Raw genomic sequence first — 23,232 nt, forward strand, 5'->3', positions numbered from 1 at the left:
CTTAAGAATAAAAAAATAAATCACACTGTTAGGTCTGCAGTAACTTTGTGTACCATATGTCGGTATTGGCCTGTTGGGACACGTAGCAAGACAAATACATGATTTGATAGTCTGATGCTGTTTTTATCTCATCATTAAACCACTAATCCAACAGAGCTATAACCAGGAGAAACAATTAAAAACTCAGAACCACTGTGTGTTTTCTTGGGAGTTGTTCTTTATCTGTCTGTCTTCCTCTTGTGGTGTGATGGCTTACGTGAACAGTGCCCGCAGAAGTTATGTTTGTACTTCCAATTGAATGTATTTCTGCTGTGCTTAGTATGCATGTGGTTTACAAACAGTAACAATATCGAGGCCATATGCTTCATCCTTTGATGGGCTCTCTGGAAGTAAAGTGGCAAGCAGATGTGAACAAGGCAGGCAGGGTTCTGTTTGCAGCAGCTGAATGCCTGCTTGTCCTACAAATGATGCACTTATGTTTAAGTGAGAAATTGTTAATCCAACTAATCCTGCCTGATTAAGGAATTTGTATCGTTGTTTGTAATCTAAAAGAGTAGGCTTTAAGTAATAATCAGTTTTTCAACTAAACAATTCTTGCTCATTGTACATCATGCAGGATTGAGGAGATGGGTGTCCATATGATACATAATAACTGATAGCCAAAGTAGAATTTTAAGTAGCTTTAGCTGTGTTTTTCAGCTTTAAAAGCGTGATATTTAAAAAGCTTTATATGCTCTTGTAGCATCTCTCAGATATACTGAAGTGCATGATGGCCCAGCTTTCATCATACATGGTTTTTATTTAGCAGAGATGTGGTAACCTCATAGGCTGCAAGTAGAAAGTCCAGCTGAAGTGGATGGCACTCAAAAAGTTGTACATGAGACATGGTGTTTTAATGAGGAATATCTATTGAAAACAAAGTCCTTTGTAGTCACACATAGTACAATGAACATGCTGTTGGACTGTGACTAGGAAAGCAGAAGTTCTAGCACTTGCTATCTCTGATAGGCAAACTGCCTTTGCTAAGATCACTTCTATTTAACTGTGGATCAGAATATATTTATTCTCAATGTAATGTGCTAAGAAATCTGGAGCAGGAAAATTACTATATATTGTATATATTAAGACTTTTTAGAATCTACTATTAGTGGTAAAAATTGTTCAGTACAGATTCAAAACTGACTCTTAATTCTGGATGCCACTTCCTGGGGTATGAGGCACCATAAAAAAACTTTCTGGTTGTATGGTATGAAAACTCAGGTTGTGGATTCCACTCCTGTTTGCCATTGTGGACAACATACAGTTATATGTACTTCTGTTTGTATTGTATAAATGTATCATAAATATACAATGTCTAATTACTATACATTGTATATTTACATGGAAATTTCATTAACCGTATGCACTTGTTAATGTACAGCCAATTATAAATGTAGTATAGCTGTGTTTTAAAAATATTACTTTTCTTTCTCTGCTGCTATTAATTCTTGCCTCTCATCCATGTTGGGTTAAAGAGTATGTAGGAAGGCATTCAGAATTTTTAGTTTTGTAAATAATAATTAAGAAAAAAGCAGCTACCAGAAGTCAGCCTAACAGTATCCTGCTATTCTGATTAGATTTTTTTCTTTCTCTATATACATATTGAAATGCATGTTGTTTTAGGGTGGTAGGTTTCATGCTGTATCTTAAAAGAATTTTTAAAAAAAATCTTATTTTTTATTTTTCATTCAAATCTTGAGTAATATTATGAGGCTTTATTAGAATCAGTAAGTGGAAGTCAGCTTCCCAGTATAGTTATTTTGGGTAGTAATAGGGATTTCTGTGACCTGTCTGTAGCAATTTAGGGCTCAGACATGACAGAATTAATTCTGCTTAAAGATTTCTTAATCACGGGTCAGCTGAGCTGCACTAACCAATGACATGAACTTGCAGCCTGTGGGGAGCACGAGGTGAAGTATTTGAGCTTGACCTGCATTAATTAAGACTGAGCTCAGGATGTTAATTTTTTGGGTTTTATGGAGTGGGTGCACAGGCTGTCCATGACAGGACTCTGCTGAGAAGAGGGGACCTCCTAGGGTCCAACAGCTCCTGGCTGATGCCTGACCTTGCCAAGTGCAAGTCTGTGCGTAAGTTCAGCTCTATGCAGAATGATGTATGGACATGACCAAGCTCCGGCACACACTTAATAGTACTTTGATCATGCTTGCATAGATTAGCTTGATGTCCAGAGCCTCTCCACGGCTCAGTTTCTGCTTCTCCTGTTCCTGTGAGGAGTGTCCTTGGACCTGTTGGGGTGTGTCAGGGCTCTGCCATGAGGCCGGGCCTGAGGCTGCTGTCATCGTGCATTCAAAGTGCACAGATGTGAGTCTGAGCATCTGAGAGGCCCAGGGGAGGAATGGGGAGCTTGTGCTGCGTTAGACTGTAGGCCATAAGCATGCTCCACGTGAGTGGTGTGAGGATGGTCCCCTTTGCCAAGTGCTCATGCTTGACTGAAGTCAGCACTTCAGTCGGTCACAGGGACTCTTTCCAGAGCATTTAGCAAAGGCAGATGAGATTTGTAGGCAGATTGACCGTGGGGCATGTGAGTGGTTTGGGGACATCTGCAGCTGGCAGAGTGAATGTAAGGAGCTGGGCTGTGAGCTCTGTCTGGCTTTGCCTTGATAAAGGGATCTGACCCCTCAAGCAGGATGGACACGTAGCCTGTAATGCCTAGCTGTCAGATGGTAGTTGTGAAATTAGGCTTCTCTGTTAAGCCATAGGAGATTTGTGCATGAAAATTCATACAAGAGCTAGATTGTTAATTTGTTATCTTGGTATTGCTAATGAATTATCTTGGTATTGATGGAGTTTAATCACATGCTTCAGTGCTACTTGAAATCACAAGGCTTTCCTGAGGTGGAGTGCTGTGTGTGAATGAGTTTGGTGCTGACAGAATCTTTTTCGGGAGCCACATTCATTTTAATAGTCAGAACTGTAGTTTTACTCAGTATTTCTTTTGCTTCTGAATTGATTGTGATTGTTGTGTGATTAGGAGTAGATGGAAATCATAAAGCAGAGACTTAAAAAAACTAAGTATGTTTACATATGCAAGTGTGTATGCACAATGTGCTGCCAGAAAGTCATGTCTACATGGTTGACTTGTATCCAACTTGTATAGTTTAGTTCACATGTACTTTTAACCTTGAATACCAATGGCAAAAATGTAATACCTCAAAGAATTGATTAACTCACACCAGAATACTTAAATTGTCATCACTGAATGTGTGCAAGCACCTTTCATTGCAGCATACTTTGAATTTCTCTTCGTAGTAATTTAAATTGCTCCAATAATGAGACTGCACCCAACACTGGTTAAAAACATGTGTTTTTACATTTACATAACAGTATGTATTTTATCTAATATCCTTTATTGTCTTCACAGAGAAGACCAAAACCCAGCTCTTATAAAGTCTGCCTTGAAGACAGTCAATTTCAGAGCTTCACAAGATCTAAAATTTTTAAATAGACTCATTCATCCTTAAAACACTTCCCTCACCACTTGAGCTTTTTTCAGGATATTTGATAAAGCCAGCAGCATATTTACTATTATTTTACAGATCTGTGCAAAGGAGATGATCCTTGTTAGGATAAACCATTATGCACTATTTCATGAGTGGAAAGAGATACAGTCACATATTGAAGCAGAGTAGCAGGGCTGACTTCAGCCAATAGACTTTGCAATTAGTTTTCAGAATACCATTGCATGCCTTAAAGGGCTGTTTTTATGCTCTGCTGTCTTCACAGCAAAGTATACAATCTCCCCTCTGTCTTGTAGGCATTTCCTGTACTAGGAAATTTTTGCTGAAATTTCCCACTCTTGCTGCTCCTGTTTCAGCTCATTGGCTGCTGTGTTAATGAGGGCACTTGGGACTTCCTCTTAATTCAAGCACTGCATTGTGTAAACTTCTAAACAGGGTCAGACAACATAGTGTTGCCAGCTGCACATCTGCAGCCATCTGGATTTGTGGCAGGAGCAGTAAAATAGACATTGTGTAGCACAGTTGAAAGAGTGACAAAAGTGGTGCAAATCATATTTGCAGAAAACCCACCATAGAGAAACCCACCATAAAGAAAATCCACCATATTTGATCTACAGAATATAGAGTATAATTATTGAAAAGGTCTTTCTACTTGTATATTTATCAAATAAAGATCAACAGGATATGCTATTGCTGTGCAATGTTTTGTGACAAAGCTGGCTGGCTTATTCATTCCCATTGCATTGTTAAGAGCAGGGATAAGTAATTTTTAAAGCTTCTGGTGCTCATAAACAGGCCTCTGCCCCCACTTGTATGACTTCATTAAGATTCTGTTTCTAATAAACATCACTTCAGTATCTTAATTATAATAACATTCTTAAGGAGAAAAAATTGCATAGTGTGAAGTTACAGCTTTCAGGTCTGAGGAAGGAGATGCAGGAGGAATGGTCACACATTGTTTTGTATCTGGGCTTGCTAGGTGTTTGAGGTGAGGCCAGAAGAGGCCTCTGTACAATGTGTACAATGTACAAACATACTTTCTCACTGACCAGCACTCTAGTGACCGTTCTGGGAATAACGTCCTGAGTCTGCCTGGTCAATGAAGCTTCAAAAGTTGACCTCTGTAGAGTCGTTCTCTTTGACTTTGTTACTCAAGGGTCAGTACAAGTTGCCCTCTCTATTTTTCTTGAAAGCTTTTATTTGGTCACTTGTTTCCTGGCTCTCAGAGGCACTAGAATTATGGATTAACACTGTCAGGGTTTGTTACTGAGTAGTTTTATTGCTGGTTTTACACTGAATGCACATATTATGCACAAGTAACCCTAATGTGAGACAGCTCAGAGTAAGTCATAGTTTTAAACCAAATGCTTCCACGCGTGGGCTTTTAAAGCGTTTTAAACTAATTTTTAATGACACCTGGATTCTTTTCAGTGATGCTTACAATATAAAGACAAAGTATATTGGAAGTATGACTTTAAAATAGTACATTAAAGAGCGGGCATTACATTTGTTGACTTATCTTTCTGATTTATCTGACCTGTTAAACCTCTTTCTCAAATATTTGGTACTGCTTCCCTGTAAAATTGGATTGTCTTCCTAGTTTTGTTTTATTGTTTTCTTGGGACAGTGTTCTTAGCTAAGACCTGTTTCTGGACTTTGGTTGAGGTACCGCTCTTACTTTAGGGTGCTGTAAGTTTTCACAACTAATCCAGCTCCTGTTGAAGCTAGTGGGGTTATTACTTTTGATTTCAACTGGAAAAGGTTAATGACCTTAATGTATTTCATTTGTTGGCAATTATACTGTAGCCTAAGATAATGGTAAAGGAAGAGATGCTTATACAGAAGCCACTATAATTAGGAGTGGAGCTACTTACGTGATTTCAAAGAGAGCTATTTTATTGTGAAGATGATTTTTAATAAGAAGTTTAGAATTAATTTTGAGCTACTTAAATTTATAATTTTGAATCAAATACTAGTTGATAATAATAAACATAAGTAATAAACCAATTGTATGTGTTTTGTAGACATACTTTTTTTGCCACAAAAATCCAGAAAACAATTTTTGTGGACTCTTATAGCTATTAATCTTATGTACAGCATGTTTTTCTCATAGCTCTATTAAAACATGGCGTGCTTATACTGTTACAGTGTTTGGTCCTCCATTTTCCATTGTTTGATGGCAATGGCAATTTAGTGAAAGTGGCTTTCCTTGAACTGATCTCAGGAATAATATATCTGCAAAATGTGTCTGGCCTTGAGTAGAAGTGAGCTAGAAGTAAGACAGTGGGAAAAGCAGGAAATACAGATATTCTCCTTCTTCTGAGCCTCTGAGAACAGTTGGCTACAGTCATATACTGACTGTAAAACCACTACTTTGTGACCAGAATCTTTAAGAGATGCCTTTTATGTGATCAGATTTTATTCAAACAGGGATGAAAGACCGTTTATGTTGAATTTTCCAATTGAATGTTCATCCTGGGTAGAAAAGCGCAGTTGCATAGATCACCTAAGGCTTAAAATATAAAGTAACATTGTGGTTGGAAGTGATCATTGCTATGGGTGTCATAAGCACTGGTATTGTCTTTATCAAGGAATCATATTTTCAATATGCACAGAAGGGTTAGGACACCAATGTCCCTCATCAGATAGAACAATGTACAGTTTTCTTGGGCAGTGAAGAAACAAAGGGGTTCACCAAGGCCAGATAATAAAGAACCACAGTTTTTTCCACGTGTCACTGGAAGTCCAATGGAAGACTTCCTTGATACAGCTGAATGCAGAGATGAGTATATGAAATTCATCTTCTAATAGAGAAGATAAATCATAGAGCTTTGAACATTTTGTTTTTCCTTCACAAATATCACAGTATTTTAAAGGTTGAAGTTAAGTGCCTGAGAAAAATGAAAAAATTTGATATAGAATTCTTTTTCAAACTCCTTAATGAAATAATTGTATTTAACAACAACCTTTTTCAAGTATCAGTTAGAGATCAGGAGACTAAAATTAACTGATCTCTGGTCGTATTACAACTCATTTTCCTATGGAGGTGTGTTTGTAAAGTGTGGAGTTTGGAAACTTTGTGTTATGGCATCCTTGGTTTTTGTAAAAGGAAAATGAGAACAATTTAAAAACTGTAAGAATTTCCTATGATAAGAACCTTATCTGGAGTATAAAGTAACTTCACAGTTTGAAATTTGAATTTATGCCTTTAGAAGGCAGTCTTGAATTAATTTTTCTCTCTTTCCCTCACCATTTACTAGGGGTTTTTTTTAGATGTAGAGATTTTCTCTAGATTAACATTTTTTTTCCTAGTTTTTGGATGTTATTTTTTAAAATTAGAAATGCTCGATGCATGGGCAAGAATTCTCATGAATTTCTCTTATCTACTACCTCTTGCAATGTGTTCAGCAAGAATACTCATGTCAGTATTGTAAAACTGGGCCAAACATTTAAACATTTAGATAGTTTTAGAGCCAGGTGCCAGACACCTACTTGGCCCCCTAGTCTGCCACACTGGCGTTCCTGAGTGTGTTTCCCTTGTGTCCTGGCCATTTCTAATCGCCTGGAGAACTGCAGTGCTGAGCAGCTGCATGTTCTTCATCGGACAGAGCTACAAAAGGTTCAGCAGACACGAGCAGGAGCTGTAATGGCACACACAGTGGGTGGGTGGGCTGCATGCGGAGCACAGTGTGGAGGTGGAGCCCGGCAGGGCGGGCGCACCGCATGGGCTGGGCGCTGCATCCCCTGCCTCCGGCCCGGGCACCGAGTGCCGTGCAAGGCCTTGCTCTCCTGTGTCAGGAGTTGTGGTCTGGCCCTCTGGTGATGGCACAAGACCTTCTCTCAGTTACACTCAGCATAGTGGGACTTGGTACCTGTTTCTCAAAATGGCCTTTTACATAACCAACCTTTGCTCTGGTGGTGTGTGATTTCAGCCCTGGTGCTGCTCTGCAGGGGCTTTGCCTGTTGGACACCACAGATGGGCTCCAGAGGAGATGCCTTCTGCACACATGACCAATTGCTCAGTTAAGGAAAAAAAGGAACCTCTTAAGAGACTGTGTACTTCAAAATACTTCATTTTTTTTCCTCTCATGTGGTAGTGAATTAAGATAATTCAATGAATGATGAAGTCCATGTCTCTGTGATTATGTTCTCATGTGGTTCATTTCTGGCTTCCTGCTTATAAATGCTTGGTTATTATGTGCCTCTTGCTTTCAAATAGCAGTAAAGTCTTCGTGGGGAGAGCAGCCTTTACCATTGTTACATACTGAGTATGTCTACAATGTATTAGAAAGGGCAGTAAAGTATATTTGTTCCTGTCAGAAGTAATATTACTGTGTAGTAGTATATAGCCTTACTCTGCATTACAGAGAAATAAGTAAAGCAGATAATATTTCACTATTAGATATGTAATCTTTTACTGCTATTTTTCTTTTGTAAATGGACATGGCCAAATATACTAAATTTTAGTATTTTTCTCAAAAAAAAAAAGGGGAGTACATATTTTTAAAACAGAATTTGCAGGCTCAAAAGGCTGAGTATTTTTTTTCAAAATCATTCTCTAGAAAAGCAATTTTCTTTTCACGTGTTTTTTGTAGACCTTCAGAAGCTGGTATGCAGTATGGACCTATATCCCCATGCTGAATGCAAGAGAGGATATTTTGTATTTAATCAATACCACACAGTTTTATCTAGGATTTATTTTTTCATTTTCTGCAAAACTACTGGTCATTTGTTACTATAGAAAATGTACTTCTCTGAAAATCGACCAGGGCATTTGCTGTCAGTTTAAGCAAGCAGGAAGCAATGAGAACAAGAAAAACACAAAGAAAATGGCCTCAAGGGAAAGCTGTGCATAATGAACTTGAAATTGCTACTGCTGGAAATACTGTTGCTGCTTTTCCTGCCAGGGCTGTCACCTCACTCAACAATTTCAGCTTCAAGCGGAGAGTGGAGCTTTACTTTCAGCATCACTAAAGGCCAAAGTTTATGTTGCTAGATTTCCCAAACTCTGAGGCAACAACTTTCATTGGTACATGGATGGCATTTTTAAAGAGGAAATAGGCCAGGAATAGCCCATGGTCTCAAAAGTTAAGAAACCAAGGTAAAGAGCAAGGATAACAAAGCATATAGAAGCCATATTTTTAGAAGAGATCTGCATCACACCAAGTGGGAACTCGTAAGTGAAATGAGTAGGGAGGCTGTGCAATTTAATTGATAACAATTTTCCTAGAGGTACATAAATCATCCCCAAGATTTTTAGCTCCATCTCCTACCGTCCCTCCTTTCCTGATAAGGAAGAACAAGGGAGCTCATTCTAGAGAGAAAAGCAGAGCTAGGGCCTGCCTGAGGTGCTCATTCCCCAAAGGTTATTTCTTGAAGATGGCCTCATAGAAGCCTTGGTTAGTGTTCAAGTCATGCCTAAATGAGAGAAACACAATGAATGAAACTAAGTCAGAAGAGAAACTACAATGCACAGTATTGTAAAATGTTGTTCTTCGCTTGACAAGTTGAGGACATGGATGAATATTTAGTGGTCTTTTTAATGCAGTAGCACTTTCAGTGTTACTCATCTATCTGAGTGGTTGCTGTAGTTACAGCATAACCCTGAGAATTGGTAGAGAGGGAATCGTGTATTCTATGACATTCCCAGCCTGTGTGAAATATTTCTTGAACACTTGTGTAGCTAAAGTAGGTGTTAGCTGGAAACGTCTATGACTGTATACACAGAAATTTATTTCCTAATCCCTAATAGAGATTATCAACCTTACATTTCAGGATTTGGCTTGTTTAAACATATTCACATACCCTCAGATATTTTGTCATCCATATGAATGTTTAAGTCTCATTTGAGTCCTGGGGCTTTATAGGGAGTTATGTGAAATATATGAGAAGGATAGGCCATAGAATAAACCTCATTAGTATCTTAAGAAGATGAGATTTAAGGTAATTTATTTATATAGGTGCTGGCTGTTGTAAACCATAGCAGACACTAGGGGAATTTTGTTTATGGAGTCAGTTTAACCAAGTCAGAGCTGCTCTAGCTCTAATATTTGGAATGAGTCAGGGTTGACATTTCAAGTTGAAAAGAACTCAGAATTTAGAACCAAGTTAAGAATATACTGGATGGATCATTTGGGGAAGGAGAAATTAGATTTTTAAATTGACATGCAGTGCTAAAACTAGGCACAGCTTGCCTGGATTCAGAAAAGTGACTAATACAGAAAAAAACCTGGACTTATTTGGGAGGAAGGAATCAGTGTAGGGAATATGTGCAAAATACTGTAAGAGTCCTGAGAAGAAAACAAGGAAAGGGACAGGTATTAGGTGGTTGGCAATAAATGCAAAAAACGTACTACTAGTATAAACACCATGAAAATCAATCAGCTAATATATTAATCAGGAGTTAAGGGGTGAAACAAGAAGAAATATTAATTTTAGATCTCATCCCTCTCAAATCCTGGCTGTCAAATGGGTTGTCACATCATAGACAGGATGTGATTGCCATGGAGATGGTTCCAAGAACTTCTGTAATTTAATTTTTGCTGGGTTAATATTTTTCATGTGCTTCCATGAGAGTAAATGATCGTTCTTGTCTTGTTTCTTCTTGCAACATTCATGTATACTGTGTTTTTATCTAAGGACTCTGCAAGTTGTTTATACATGTGTTCTTCAGAATACTGGAAAGCCTGCACTTTGTATTGTTAGACTTAGATGAGAATTGTTCTTTTCCTTATACTTTATATGCTGTAGCTATATGTCAAAAGGTTTTCTGACCCTTAGGGAAGGATGGCCTCCCCTGGTTTTAACAACTGTTAAAATATCTGTGAGCTAAGAATTTTAATACATACCTTTGGGAAATTTGTACAGTGATCTAAAGTAGTATGATGCTATTAGAATAAGGTAAAAGATGCTTCTAATATCCACTCTTTCACTGCAAATTATATTTCTATGCCTGAACTTGTGTAGTTTTGTCCAGACATTTATGTTGTCAGAACATTCTCCAGTGCAATCTTTCACTGCCAGTTTTGGAATATGCCAAAACCTTTTTCCCCAAGACTTAGAGAAGATATACACAAATAATTCTGTTAAATTAAATGTCTTTTGTTGGCTGGTTGCAACTCGCATATGCAGTGGAAGGGCCAACAGTGGTGCCCATGCCAGCAGAATACAGAAATTATTCTTTCCAGGAATATCTCAGGCATACAAATTGTTGTAAAGTGCAGGGGGGATATCGCTCTCCTTTTCCTCTGCCCTGTAGAGTTGATTATTGCCAGTGATGCTGGAGAGAAGAAGGGGAAGGAATTGCACTGTGAAACAGAGTTTCTCCTGGGATTTATTGAGATTGAAAAGGATTTTTCTTCCATTTCTGAAGCATCAATAGGCTGATTATTGAGATGAGCAGTGCTTGTGCTGAAGGATGGAGGAAGGAGAACAGCTTTAGCTGAGCTGCCAGTACAGAAAAATAAAGAACCTGTATTTATTGCCAGATTCTAGAAGGATTCTATCGAAGCGAATCCATGGAAGCATAGAGATGAATGCCTTGTGTGCTTAGTGGCATTTCCCTCTCTGATTGCTTCTGACTAGAGCACTAGGCCTTCTGTAGCAGGGGTTTTGTCCTTAGCAGAATTCCACATCCTTCTGACCCTTGCACCTACGTGCCCACCCTAAGAGTATTCTTGTTCAGCTAAGAACTTGAATGCTGCTCCCTGCTATTCTTGGAACAGAGGGTTTTCTTCATACAGGTCACCATCAAAGACAGGAAGTGTAATAAGAAGAAAGTGTTGGCAGCAGCAAGGATCTAGATGCAGCCGATGAAGACAGATTGCTGGCAGTGAGGATCTCCTTTCCTATAACTGAACAAGCAGTTCTCCCTTTAGTAAATCCCAGCTTCCCTACCAGCCAAGAAGACAACCTTTATTCTTAGATCAGCAGATTCAGAGTCTCTGCTCAGAGCTGGAGAGTTAAGCTTCTGGCACTCTTGGTGTTCTTGCAAAAGGTTGAGCACTGTATATCACAGATGCTTCCTTTGTGCTGAATTCTGCTCTTTCCTGGAGTTTCAAAATCTGTGAAATTTTTACTGAAATCTATTGAGTTTTGCAAAAAGAATTAAAGGCAGAATCTGACTGTATTCAGATTGCCTAGTCCTTGAGAGGAAAGAAAAGCATTACTATGACTCACAGTAAAAATATTAGTGTTTCTGTTGTCACCTTATGAATCACATTAAAACTGATTTTTTTGGTATGTTTCTTCATGAGAGCTATAGGGATCACTAGGTTGAATTTTCCTTGTCATAATTTGGATGATCTTGAATTCAAGGTTGAATTATTTTTCATGTACACTGATCATTTGTTAATTATAGATGAAGAAATTCTACTTCACTAGGCTGAAAATTTGCTTACATCACGAGAGAGAGGATATTTGTTATTTCAGGTATTGAAATTTCTGTTTCATCTAAAAATTCCACTAGCATCTGAAGCTAGTCTAAAGTAATAGAAAATGACTGCTTTGGTGACAAATTAAATTTTGCTTTTAACACACTTGCCTCCAGAGTTATTTTTGTTACTTGAACCACATTATTCATAAGTACCATTTTCCTCCACAGTTTAGCCCAAAGGTATCTGCATAATCTACAAACAACTAAGGAAGGTCATTAATTGCATCCTTCCTGTTGACAACAAACTGTGCACATGAGCCAGTGCCCATAGATTATTTTGTTTTGTAGAACTGTTCAGACCTATTATGATATATGAAAAGATTTATATTTTCCTGCTAGGTCAAAGGTTTAGAAAACCTCAGCAATTAATCAGATTTGATGGCATTATTTCTTGTATTTGTGTAGTATTAAGATTTCGGTTTGCTGGTCTTCATTCCTGTTGATCAAAGTGTGATGTACCTATCAATAAGCTTTAAGCTTTTCATGTAGAGGAGTGGAAGGGCCTTGCCTGCAAGTCCCACAGTGAATCAAGGTTAGAATCCAGTGGTCAGTATCTGACCCTTCTACTCTACTTTTCAATTATACTCTTGTTGCCTGCCATAAAGCTTCAGTGTCATAGTTTTAGATCGATACCTGCTTAAAGTCTTGGCTTTGGCATAAAGTCTCAATCCTTAATTGTAGTGAATAAATTAAAGGTCATGTTTTGTTGTACAGGCAAATACACCACCTAGAGAAGATACTTAACATTCAAAATATATTTTTTCTCATTTTGTGATTTTTCTGTTTATTTTTTGCCAACGATAATGTGAATAATATACAGACGTGAGAACTCTATTTTGGTGGAGTGAGTGTGAAACAGGCCATTCTTAATGTTAAAATATCAGTGGTGACACTTCATTCAAGCATGAGGAACAGAGCTAAAGCCAGACTTGATAAATTTAGCTAGCAAAATGTGAATCAAACCCTGTTAAGTACCTCGAGGCAAACTAAACCTCTGATGTGAACAGGAGCTCTGTTACGACTTTTTTTTTTCCCTTTCTCTCTACCATAGTCCAAAATTTAAAGCTCGACCCTGCAAAGTGCTGAGTGTCAGTGAATGCCACATGGGAACTGAAATGTTCAGCATCTTCCAGGATTAGGGCTTTTCTTTGGTCCAGATCTTGCGCATTATGTTGTCCTTGAACTAATATATTTCTTTCTCTTTCCCCTCATCCGGAAAACTAGGTTATGTTATGTCGACTACAAATCCTGTAGTAATGTAGTAATTTATTCTCTTTTAAGGCAAATAAAATAAAGCAAGCCATAAGGCATATTTCCCTCATAAGAAGATTAATGTACAGAACTTGATTCACTTATGCTGTCTTTTGTGCTGGTTTGGTCTTGTTTCTTTAAGATGAGATGTCTGTCTCTGTAATATTAGTGTATTTTACTTGCTGTAATCTGATGTACCATTTCTCTCCCCTTTTTTCTCCTCCCCTAAGATTATCGTTGGAGAAACTGCAGTCTTTTGTCTACAGTTAGCTACAAAGGATTTTGAAAACCAAGAAAAAACAATATTAACTGGAGACTGTTGTTATATAAATCCACTGGTACGCAGGACCATCAGATTCCTTGGTATGAGCAAAATTACTGCTTTCATTTTCTGTATGGTGAGAGTGATCAATTATGTCTTGATTTTTACCTGGGGAAAATACTCAGATAACCATATAACATTGCATGTGTAGTTTTAACTGAGGTGCAGTTTTCCTTTTAGGTAGCAAATGAAGCTTTTTGGAAGTTTGGATTTAAAAACAGTTGCAGAAACAGCAGTAAAAGTAGAAAAAGCTGGGACCACAGGGGAAAAATAACTAGCAGGCCTGAAGCAGGGTGAAGTAGAGAAAGTATCCTTGTGCCATATCTATAGGTAATAGTAAACACACACACCCCAAAGTTGAAGACATTGGGATTTAAATGTGTCTTTGAAGCTAAGTTGATTTAGGTGCTGTCTTAGCCTGGGTATTGTATTATAGTGTCTAGCAGAAAACTGTAAAAAATCCATGCTACACTGGTTTTGGCTGAAACTCCCCCACTGACTTTAGTAGATGTTAGGTGTCATGTTTTCTCTTAGTTTGTTCTAAATGTGTTTGGAGGGAGAAGTCCCACCACTCAAAATGTGTATTGAACATTTCCAGATGCTGCTTTTTAATACATGCAGGGATGCCATAGCAGGGCTCAGTTCTGCTGTTTGCTTCTCTCGTGGTTGCATCTGAAGGAAACAGCTGGAGGAATGAAGCCTTGGGGCGGCTAATCCTGCTGTGTACCCCAGTCTCAGGGTGAGGGAGGGCATGTGCAGCTGTGTCTGTATTTGCAGTGTTTGTGTGACAGCTTTGCCTGCCTTCCCAGAGTGCCATTGCTCCTGGTGAGAAGGAGACTGTCTTGCATAGGTCTGGAGGAGGTGGGGAGTGATGATAAGGAGCTCCTCCCACTCCAGTTCCTCTCTGTGTAATCAGTGCCTGAATGTTCTTCCCACTAAGTGGTCCCTTCTTTCCTCACAGAAGCAAAAGAAAAATTGATAGGGATGGCAGGAGTGAACAAAGGCCTCTTCGCTGTTCCAGCAGATGAGGCATAGCTACCCATTGTGCTCCCACAGAGTGATGTGTGTGATGTTGTGCAGTGCACACCCTCGGGACTGGCTGAAAGGCCCTCCTGTGAAGTGATTTAAGCAGGCACAATGTGCTGCTCACCAGAGTCTAGCATCTCGGGGGGAGTTAACATTAGTGCAACATTGTTGACCAGCCAGGATCCCAGAAATCAGCCTTGGTCCTCTAGCTTTGCTAAGAAAAAAAGCCTGACCTGTATAAATGCATGTTTCTGTGGAATTATGTCTGCTGTGATGTTGATCCATCAAAGTCCTCATAGTGCCTCATGAAACTGGGATTTGCCAGAACTCACTCTATATTCACAGTGGAGTATGGGAAAGGTAAGGTGATTTGCCCATGGAAATACAGGAGGAAATCTGTAGCTCAGGTGGAATTGGAACAAGCAGCCACTGGCTTTTCCTGCTGGTCAGGGTGCTGTGTTTGCATGTTCTTCCAGAGCTCATTTTCTATTTACAAAAGGGTAGAGAGGGACCTCAGAATATCAGGAATCTGTTTTCTTTTAAGTAATCAGATACATGCATTTACATTCTAATGATTGAGTACATGTGCTTAATGCCTCACTGATATGTCTGATTGAAAAAACTCTTTAGTATAAGTAGCGCCTCAAATATATAAATCTTTAGCTCACTGTGTTGATACTGTGATTAATATGCCATGCATAGAGATTTACCCAGTAGCAGGCAGATGAAGACAACTCATGCATGGCAATCTTGAATTATTCAGTACTTTATCTTCTTTACAGATGCAAGAGAAAAAAAAAAAAAGTTTGTCCAGTTTGTGTTATGACTTTCCAAGTTCCTTCTCCATCAGGGTCTGACCTTGGTTTTCAAGCAGATTTATAGGGTAAAGAATTTCCCTCTGTCACTTCTGTTTAGTGGCAAAAGTTAGGTACCAGTAAAGCCAACTACCCCAAACAGGGTACATGCATGGCTATGGGCCCTAGGAAAGCAGGCTACTTGCCCAAGGGGTAGGTGTTCCTATGAAAGATGGGAGAGACATCAGGTGTGTGGGAACATTGCAGTGTTGTTGCTGCAGTTTTGTAGGAAAATGCTATCTTCAGCATGAACTGTGGTCTTTAGGGTACAGTACATGGGAGGATTTTTCATGTTCTTGAATGGAAGAAGTTGGTATGCTGCTGTGATAAATACTATAAATTGTCTGGAAATGTAACTCTTTGTTTCCCTCTTTAGGAATTTACGCATTTGGACTGTTTGCTACGGACATCTTTGTAAATGCTGGACAAGTAGTAACGGGGAATCTTGCACCCCATTTCCTTGCACTTTGTAAACCCAACTATACAGCACTTGGATGTAAACAGTATACACAATTCATCAGTAGCGTACATGCCTGTACTGGAAATCCAGACCTTATCATGAAAGCCAGAAAGACTTTCCCATCCAAAGAAGCAGCACTAAGCATATATGCAGCTATGTATCTGGCTGTAAGTATATTATACCATTTAATGTCACTATTTTTTTGAAAGCAAATGACTTGCACTGTCAGGGGGAGGAGGGAGGAATGGGTAGAAGATAAGGCCCAAAATATTGGCTGATTTTTTTATATGTAAACCTGCTGTGACTTATTGTGAGAATGATTCATTTGGTTTAATTCTGACAAGGTGTAGTGGTTTCCAAGCCTTGAAAGCCAAGACAATACTAAGAGAGGGCAAGTTGTCTATAAAGGGTATAATCTGTAGATTGAAGATAACCAGTTCCTTGGTTTTGTTTTCCCCCATTTCCAGAGTGTTTGGACAATCCTTTGCTGGGTGCTAAGGAGTAAGGCTTGGCATTTCCTCTGTCTGGTACTGGTACCTCTCAGTGTTTTAACCCAGTGCAGATCAGCAGAATTGCACATGGCCATATTCTTTGGTGAGGTGAAGCAGAAGGGTGAGCTATATGTATGTCTGATCTCTGCAGGTTTCCCAAGATCACTGTGTGTCTTTTGGTACCAGAATTGGTATTTATAGGTACCTCATTGTTCATGCAAAGTCAGTTTGGCTCTTGTTGTGCAATAAAGTGGGCTACAAGACAATCGACCCTTTTTTCCCCTCTCTCCTCTATTTTATAGGGAGTGATGAACAGTGCTGGGATAAAAACTGGTGCTTGCTGCCAGGCATCAGAGCTGTTGTATAGGTTGTGGAGGGGCAGGGGGGAGAGGAAGAGTGACCATTTACTCTCACTGAAGTGTAACTCTGGCTTAGTTTGGAATGCTTATCATTCTAGCCTTAAGCAGGAGCACATCTTGTTCCTGTGCCGGGGACAAATTCTCCCCAGCACATGCCTATGTCTTACCTGACCTGCACTGGTAATCCCAGCCTTTTGCAGCCCTTTGGATGAGCCCAGGGCTGCCTTCATAGTGTCAGTGGGAAACTAGACAGATGTGTGTACCTTTGTGGTCATTGCAGGAGTCATCCCTTACATTCCCTGAGTATTTGGACAGTGGCCTGCCTATTGATGTGTGTGTATATGCACATGTAGACACACGTGTGAGTGTGTATTGCTTTTGAGCACATACCAAATGAGCCAACTTTTAATTCCTGATTGATCTGGTAACTGATACTTGACAATATGGCAAAGATCCCAGCCCCATCCACAGACAGTGTGTCAACTCAGTGCTTCTGCATATGGTTTTAGAACCAGTTGCTTAAAATCTGCAGCACTGATGGTAGCATTTACCAAAGGTTCCTTGTGAGCAATGTCTGTTTAAGAGGTATTGATGATCAGTTAGTACAGGCAGGTGTTGTCTGCAAATAAGAGATGAACAATATTCTATTCTAATATTCTATTCTAACTTGAGGTGAGTATAAGTCTTCTACTAGTATTGTCTTTATTTGGGGAGATATCTAAGGCTGAAATGCTCTAAATTTGATGCAAGCTATTTTAGAAAATACTCAGAATTTTTCATTTTAATTGCTCCTATTTTTCTCATCCATCTGTGAAGTTGGATTTCCACTGTTGCCATAAGTCAGAGTAACTAGGAAACCGACTATTCAGCTACTGCAAAGCAGAAAGTACAATAGTATTAATACATTTTAAAAACAAGAAGTAGACATCAGTAAGGTTTAATACCTAATATAAAGCTTTTGACATGAGCAAGAATACTTTATGCAAACCTTGTCTGTGGTCAATATACAGTTAGCAATATAAAAAATTAAAGCTGCTGAGATCCATTTCATTACTATTTGCTCTTTCAGTAACTGCAGAAATGAATATATCCTATGTCATTACTGCACTGCTGCATGGTGCTTGACACTGCTATCATTTAACTAAAGCACTCTAAACTACTCTTAGGATTTCTGAGTTCCTATAGTAGCTCCTTGTTACAATATTGGCAGGTTGGTTTTTTTTTTCTTAAATCCTACTGCATGACTGAAGCTAAAAATACTGCTTATTACACTACAAGGGAAAAAAAATTCAGTGTTCCAATATTTGGGGTCATGTCCTTACACTGCCATGATGTTTATCAGGATAGTTGGCCCTAAATAACAATTTTCTCATCACTGTTCACTGAAGTAGAAGATTTAAAACAGTAGCCTAGTCTTTGTAGGAGCCATGCAACAACAGTTATTGAGAGCATGGGCATAAAGACCTCCATATATTACTCACTGTTTCATTAGCATATAATCTTTGGTACAAAATGTGCTTTCTCTCTGGTTAACAGAAATTTTGGAGAGAGGGAGAGATTGTTATGGAATCTTCCCTGGATATTTCAGGCAGCTGTGCACAAAACGAAACCAACTTAAAGACAAAAAACCACACTAAGAGCTGACCCAAAGGTCCTTGCTCTCCGAGGTAGTGAAGTAAATGCTTTTAGACTTGTGTGATTTCACCAATCAAGCCATTTAGAAAGAAAGCCTGTGCTTTATCTAATGATTCCCCCCGTCTCATTCCATTTAAGTGCAGCCATGTTCTTATCACCTAGTGTCTGTGCATATTGTCTTGTTAACAATAGCTCCTTTTTTCATCTAAGTTCTTGAGTCTTCCATTTTTCCCCTCTCCCCTCTTTTGAGAGTGGGTGGCTGCTATGGTAACTCAGAATTCCCTTCCTGCTTGAAAGTACAGTCATTTTGAAACAGTTGTTTTGCTAATGTTTAGACCTTTTTTAATGTTTGCCTCCATTACTTACTTCAGGAGAGTACCTATCAAGAGAGACTTAGCAATGGAAATGTTGAATGACAGTGCTGTGGTTAGGTGTTTTCTCTGCCCTGCTCCAAACACAGATGTTCTCAATGATGCATTACCTTTCTTCTTCAGACTTTCAGGTTCATTCTTCCCAGTGTACCAGTGTTTTCAAAAAGAACTACTGTAAATCTGTTCTGAAATCTCTAACTAATCTGGCTGGTGCCTGGATTTTTCCTTAAGTATCTGCTCTGATCTCCTTGGAGATTTTTTGTTTGTTTGTTTGTTTTTGCTTGAGTTGGGTTCATAAGTTGACTGCATCTGCTTTCATTTCTTATCAGCATTTCAATTTACCCTTTCTCAGCTGGAACAGTGTTTGCTACATAGGTATTAAGGCAAACAGTGCAACCTTATTAAAAATATATATAATTGTATAAGTCACATTTTGTTATGCATAGGCTGACATAGCCTGGACAGTTAGAGGTAAGTTTTGAAGCAGCCAAGTATGCACATACTTGGGGTGTTTTCCACAACTGAGACACAGAAAGTGGAAGTCATGAGTCTTTTTTTGGTAGGATTTCGAAGTGATATATGAAGATGTAGGTAGCATATTCCCATAGATTTAAATATAAAACCTGTGACTTACAGTTGTCCTTTGGTGCTGCAGACCTAGAGGATTGATCATTGGTAGCTGTAGTTTAAGGGAAATTTTAATTCATTCTGTAAAGTTTTGCACTTTTTTTGTTGCTCTCATTGCACTGGACAAGAGCAGTTGGGTAGAGTAGTGTTTGAGCTTTGTGTTACCACACATATTTCAGACTTGCTTTGGGTTTGTAATGATAGAGGAACAGCCTTCGTGCCTTGGTAATTGACATAACCCTTAAGCCCTGTAGGCAGCTTTTACTGCTTTGTACTGTGAGCCCTTGGCCTCAACTGTGACCTCAGACAGGACTAGCAGATAAAGCCTGCAAATAATTTTTTTCTCTGTGCAAGGCTTTTGTTTGGCCCATGATCACATTTTCTGCAAGGCTCTTGCTCCTGGCATTTTGCTGCATTGTTTTTGCTGTTTAGTGTGTTTATAAGTTACTGGGAAAAGACAACAAGGCAATCTGGGTAACAGTGCTGGCAACATGGTGATATTCTTCTCAGTGTCACTCCTTGATCCAGTTATAAGTGTAGGTGTTGTCTCACCTTTCCTTTGTCTTGAAGTACCTGGTAGATTCCAGCTAAATGGGCAGCTGGTGAAGGCATGATAGGCCTCTGTGACAGACCTTAGGAAGTGTTCAGGAGGAAAAGGGGTAGCAGAGCCACCTCATTGAGTTGACTTTGTTGTCTGTTTTTTGTTAGGAAATGAAAGGATTCTTTTCACTGCCTTTCAGGGACAGTGGGATTTCTTTTTAGTATCTGGTGCAGCAAGTAAAAGTATCCTTCAATACTGATAATAGAACGTATGTCATGAGGTTCACATATTGAGTGTATTGCTTTCTTTCAGACCAAATAATAACATTACCACTTGATCCAGGAATTTATCTAAAGACCTCTAGAAATTTCATGTCAGTCACCTCTTCATTACAATCCAGTTCCTTAAGAAAAAACCCTCTGGGTGTATCTTATAGTCTTGGTACAGTGAAAGATACCTCTTTCCTTCTCCAGTTGTTTTACAGTTACAGCTATGGGGAGTTTTTAGTGGGAAAATTAATAGTAAGGTCCAGAATTCTAGAGCTTTCTTTTCCTTTTGCCAAACCAGGCCCCTGACTTTGAAAGCTAATTTTTGTCTAGGGTCATAAATAATTTGATCAAAACATGTAGAGAAAGCTGGAGGAGGCTTCAGAAACACTAAAAGAAATCTTCAGTGGGCAGAAGGACCAATGATGAGTCGAGAATATGACTTTGGTTTGCTCTAGAAATAGTTTGACCCATTAATTGTTACCAAAGGAAGCTGAAAAGATTTTAGATTGTCAAACAGGATTCTAACTAAGCACAGAACCTGGTTATAGACTACAACAGCCCACTACTTTTCAACTTTTTGATCTCTGAGTGTCTCTTTTCTTGTAGGTCTGATGAATATTGAAAATTGCTTGGGTGGAACATTTATAACATTACTTATATTACTTAAATAATTCAAGAATATTTCTTTAATGCTAGCACATTGTAAAAGTGAAAAAAAACCCCATGAGCTAAATTATGTTTGAAGTGCTGCCTGGGATGGGTGACTGTACAATGATTTGTTCCTCATTGTTCTTGTTGCCTTACGAGTCGTTTTTCACTGCCCATTGATGGACTGGTCTTTGTCAGTCTCCCAGGCCATCTACTTCAGGGAGAAATGAAATGGCAAACACAGAAGGGATCTCCTTACCTGAATCCCTGAGCCCCAGGCTGATGAAATCAGCAAGAAAAATTAGCCTCCTTCCTGGTTGCAGCACCCAGCCTGATGTGTGCTCCAGTGTAACTGAAATGGGATTCTGAGACCTGTTACACATGTGTTTGTGTGCATAGATGCTGGTGTGGGTGGGCCTAAAGGTAGCTGAAAGATGCCTAGAAAGAGCTTGCAGCATAGCCCAGGAATCCACTTTGTCCTACACTTTACATGCAGTGCCTGTTGTTTTCTTACGTGTTTTGGAATGATTTTGTTTGCATGAGATTTAGGACAAACTTCACATGAGACTTGCAACATGATGCCTTCGAAGTACTTTCCCAGTACAGGCTGAATGCCAAGGCTGTGGTTGTTCCTTACACTGTGGCCTGAGTCAGTCCCATCAGAAACCTCGCCAGTAGCTTGCTTTGTCTGTGGTGGTGATGGTGGCAATTTCTTTCGATTTCTTATTTTCAAACCCACTTCAATTAAAGGCGTTCTTTCAATTTATTAGGCTCTCTTACAGCTTCACTTCCAGTATTTTGAAGACTGAAGGTCAAACGCTTGAGTTTTTCTGAAAATCTAGTAAACACTGTTATCTTGTGTGGTAAGGTAACAATCCACCTCATATGACTCCTTGCTAGTGTCTGTGTGCTGGTGACAGCTCTAAATCTTTTAATACTAGAATCTTATTTCAGGAAAAAGGAAAGCAGAAGTTCTTCAAGAGAAGATTCACCACTGTTCTGATGTCGCAGGAGAATGTGCAGCCTGCTGTAGTAATTCTAACTACTGTATCAATCCTTGACCTTACATACAAAATCTCTGCTGTTGGTCTTTTTGTTGACTAATTTAAAAGTTTTCTTTCATTAGATTCCTCCTCTCCCAGTTTTTGTTCTTAAAAGGAATGGAGATGAAGTTGTTCAGTAAAAATCTTGACCCATGTAAAAAGTTATGTTGTCATTCATTTTTACTGATGTTTTAAATCACTGAGTTATTTTCCTTTGTTGATACTGCATTTAATATTTATTAGAAGTAAGTAAAGAAAAATCCTGTCATCTTTACAGGTTGTTTACTCTTTGTCAATTAATGACTGTGCTGGTTTATAGTTTTTCCACCAGAATCAAGAAGAAAACAGCTGCTTAATTTTATTTTATTCTTAGTGTAAATCAGGTCTTTGACTGAGTTGTCTGTGTTAATATATTGTACTAGAGCTACCAGAGCCAATGTTAAAAATGGGTATCTGTGAATCCTGCCTTGGAGGAGGCTATATTTGTTATATAGAGTTTTGCAAACACAGAGTTTTTGTCCCACTGTTTCAGGAAAGTTTGGCCTGTTTCTGTTGATTCTCTTATATTTTAATATAATGCTATTCTTAACATCAGTTGTACCTGTTCTTCAAAGAAAAGATAAAAATGGTGCCTATGCTGGCAGAACTCTCAGGTTATTTCAAATAATGAGCTGGGCATGACAACCATGACTGCTCATATAAAGAAGGGACTTGGCAAATGGAGGTCTCTATTGCTTGTGTGAGGTACAGCATGAATCTGCCATTGTTTTTCCTCAGTGCTTTGAGTAGAGATGTGAAGGACATGCTTGGTTGTAAAAACATTCAGAGAATTTTATGCAGAACACTTTTTGGGTTCAACTTTGTATTAAAAATGTTGAAATTTTATTGAAGTACTGCAGAATCTATAATTTGTGCTATAATGTGTTTTGTCTTATTAAAAATTGAGATAATCTTCTTGGGCACTGACCAGTTGTTACAGATAATTGAAATATGTCACCATGACCTGCCTTAAACAAGCAGGTTTTTCCTTCTCAGTAGTTATTTCAATTTAATATAACACAATACAGAATTAAATTCAGGATAGCTTCCTGCTAACTCCCCTGTGTCAACTTCACCCAAGCTGTATTTGAAATTTGATTTTCTTACTCTGTATTAAAAATATTCCAGTGTTTTTCCTAGCACCAGCTGTCCTAACATGTAGTGTGAACGTGGATAATGGTAGTAGTATCCAGGAGAACAATGAGACTCACTAAAATAGATGGTTGCTGAGTTAATTCAGTGTGCAGTACTCTGTAGCTTGGAAAAAAACAGTGGGGCTAAAAAGCTGGAAATTAAGGTTGCAGTTCTCTTATCACCTTTCTGCATGGTAAGAGTAACTCACTG

General features: G+C 38.8%; 1 protein-coding gene across 3 annotated transcripts in view; it reads left to right on the forward strand.

The window, feature by feature from the left end:
- The window catches only part of PLPPR5 (phospholipid phosphatase related 5), a 62,387-nt gene that overhangs the window by 24,468 nt on the left and 14,687 nt on the right, over nt 1–23,232 (forward strand). For all 3 annotated transcript variants that reach the window (XM_082287328.1, XM_082287327.1, XM_082287329.1), the window contains 2 exons: nt 13,434–13,566; nt 15,782–16,032. In XM_082287328.1, coding sequence (XP_082143454.1) covers nt 13,434–13,566; nt 15,782–16,032 — 384 coding nt within the window. The remainder of the gene's footprint in view (nt 1–13,433; nt 13,567–15,781; nt 16,033–23,232) is intronic.

This window comes from Coloeus monedula (genome assembly GCF_965178545.1).
Source record: "Coloeus monedula genome assembly, chromosome: 9".
NCBI lineage: Eukaryota > Metazoa > Chordata > Aves > Passeriformes > Corvidae > Coloeus > Coloeus monedula.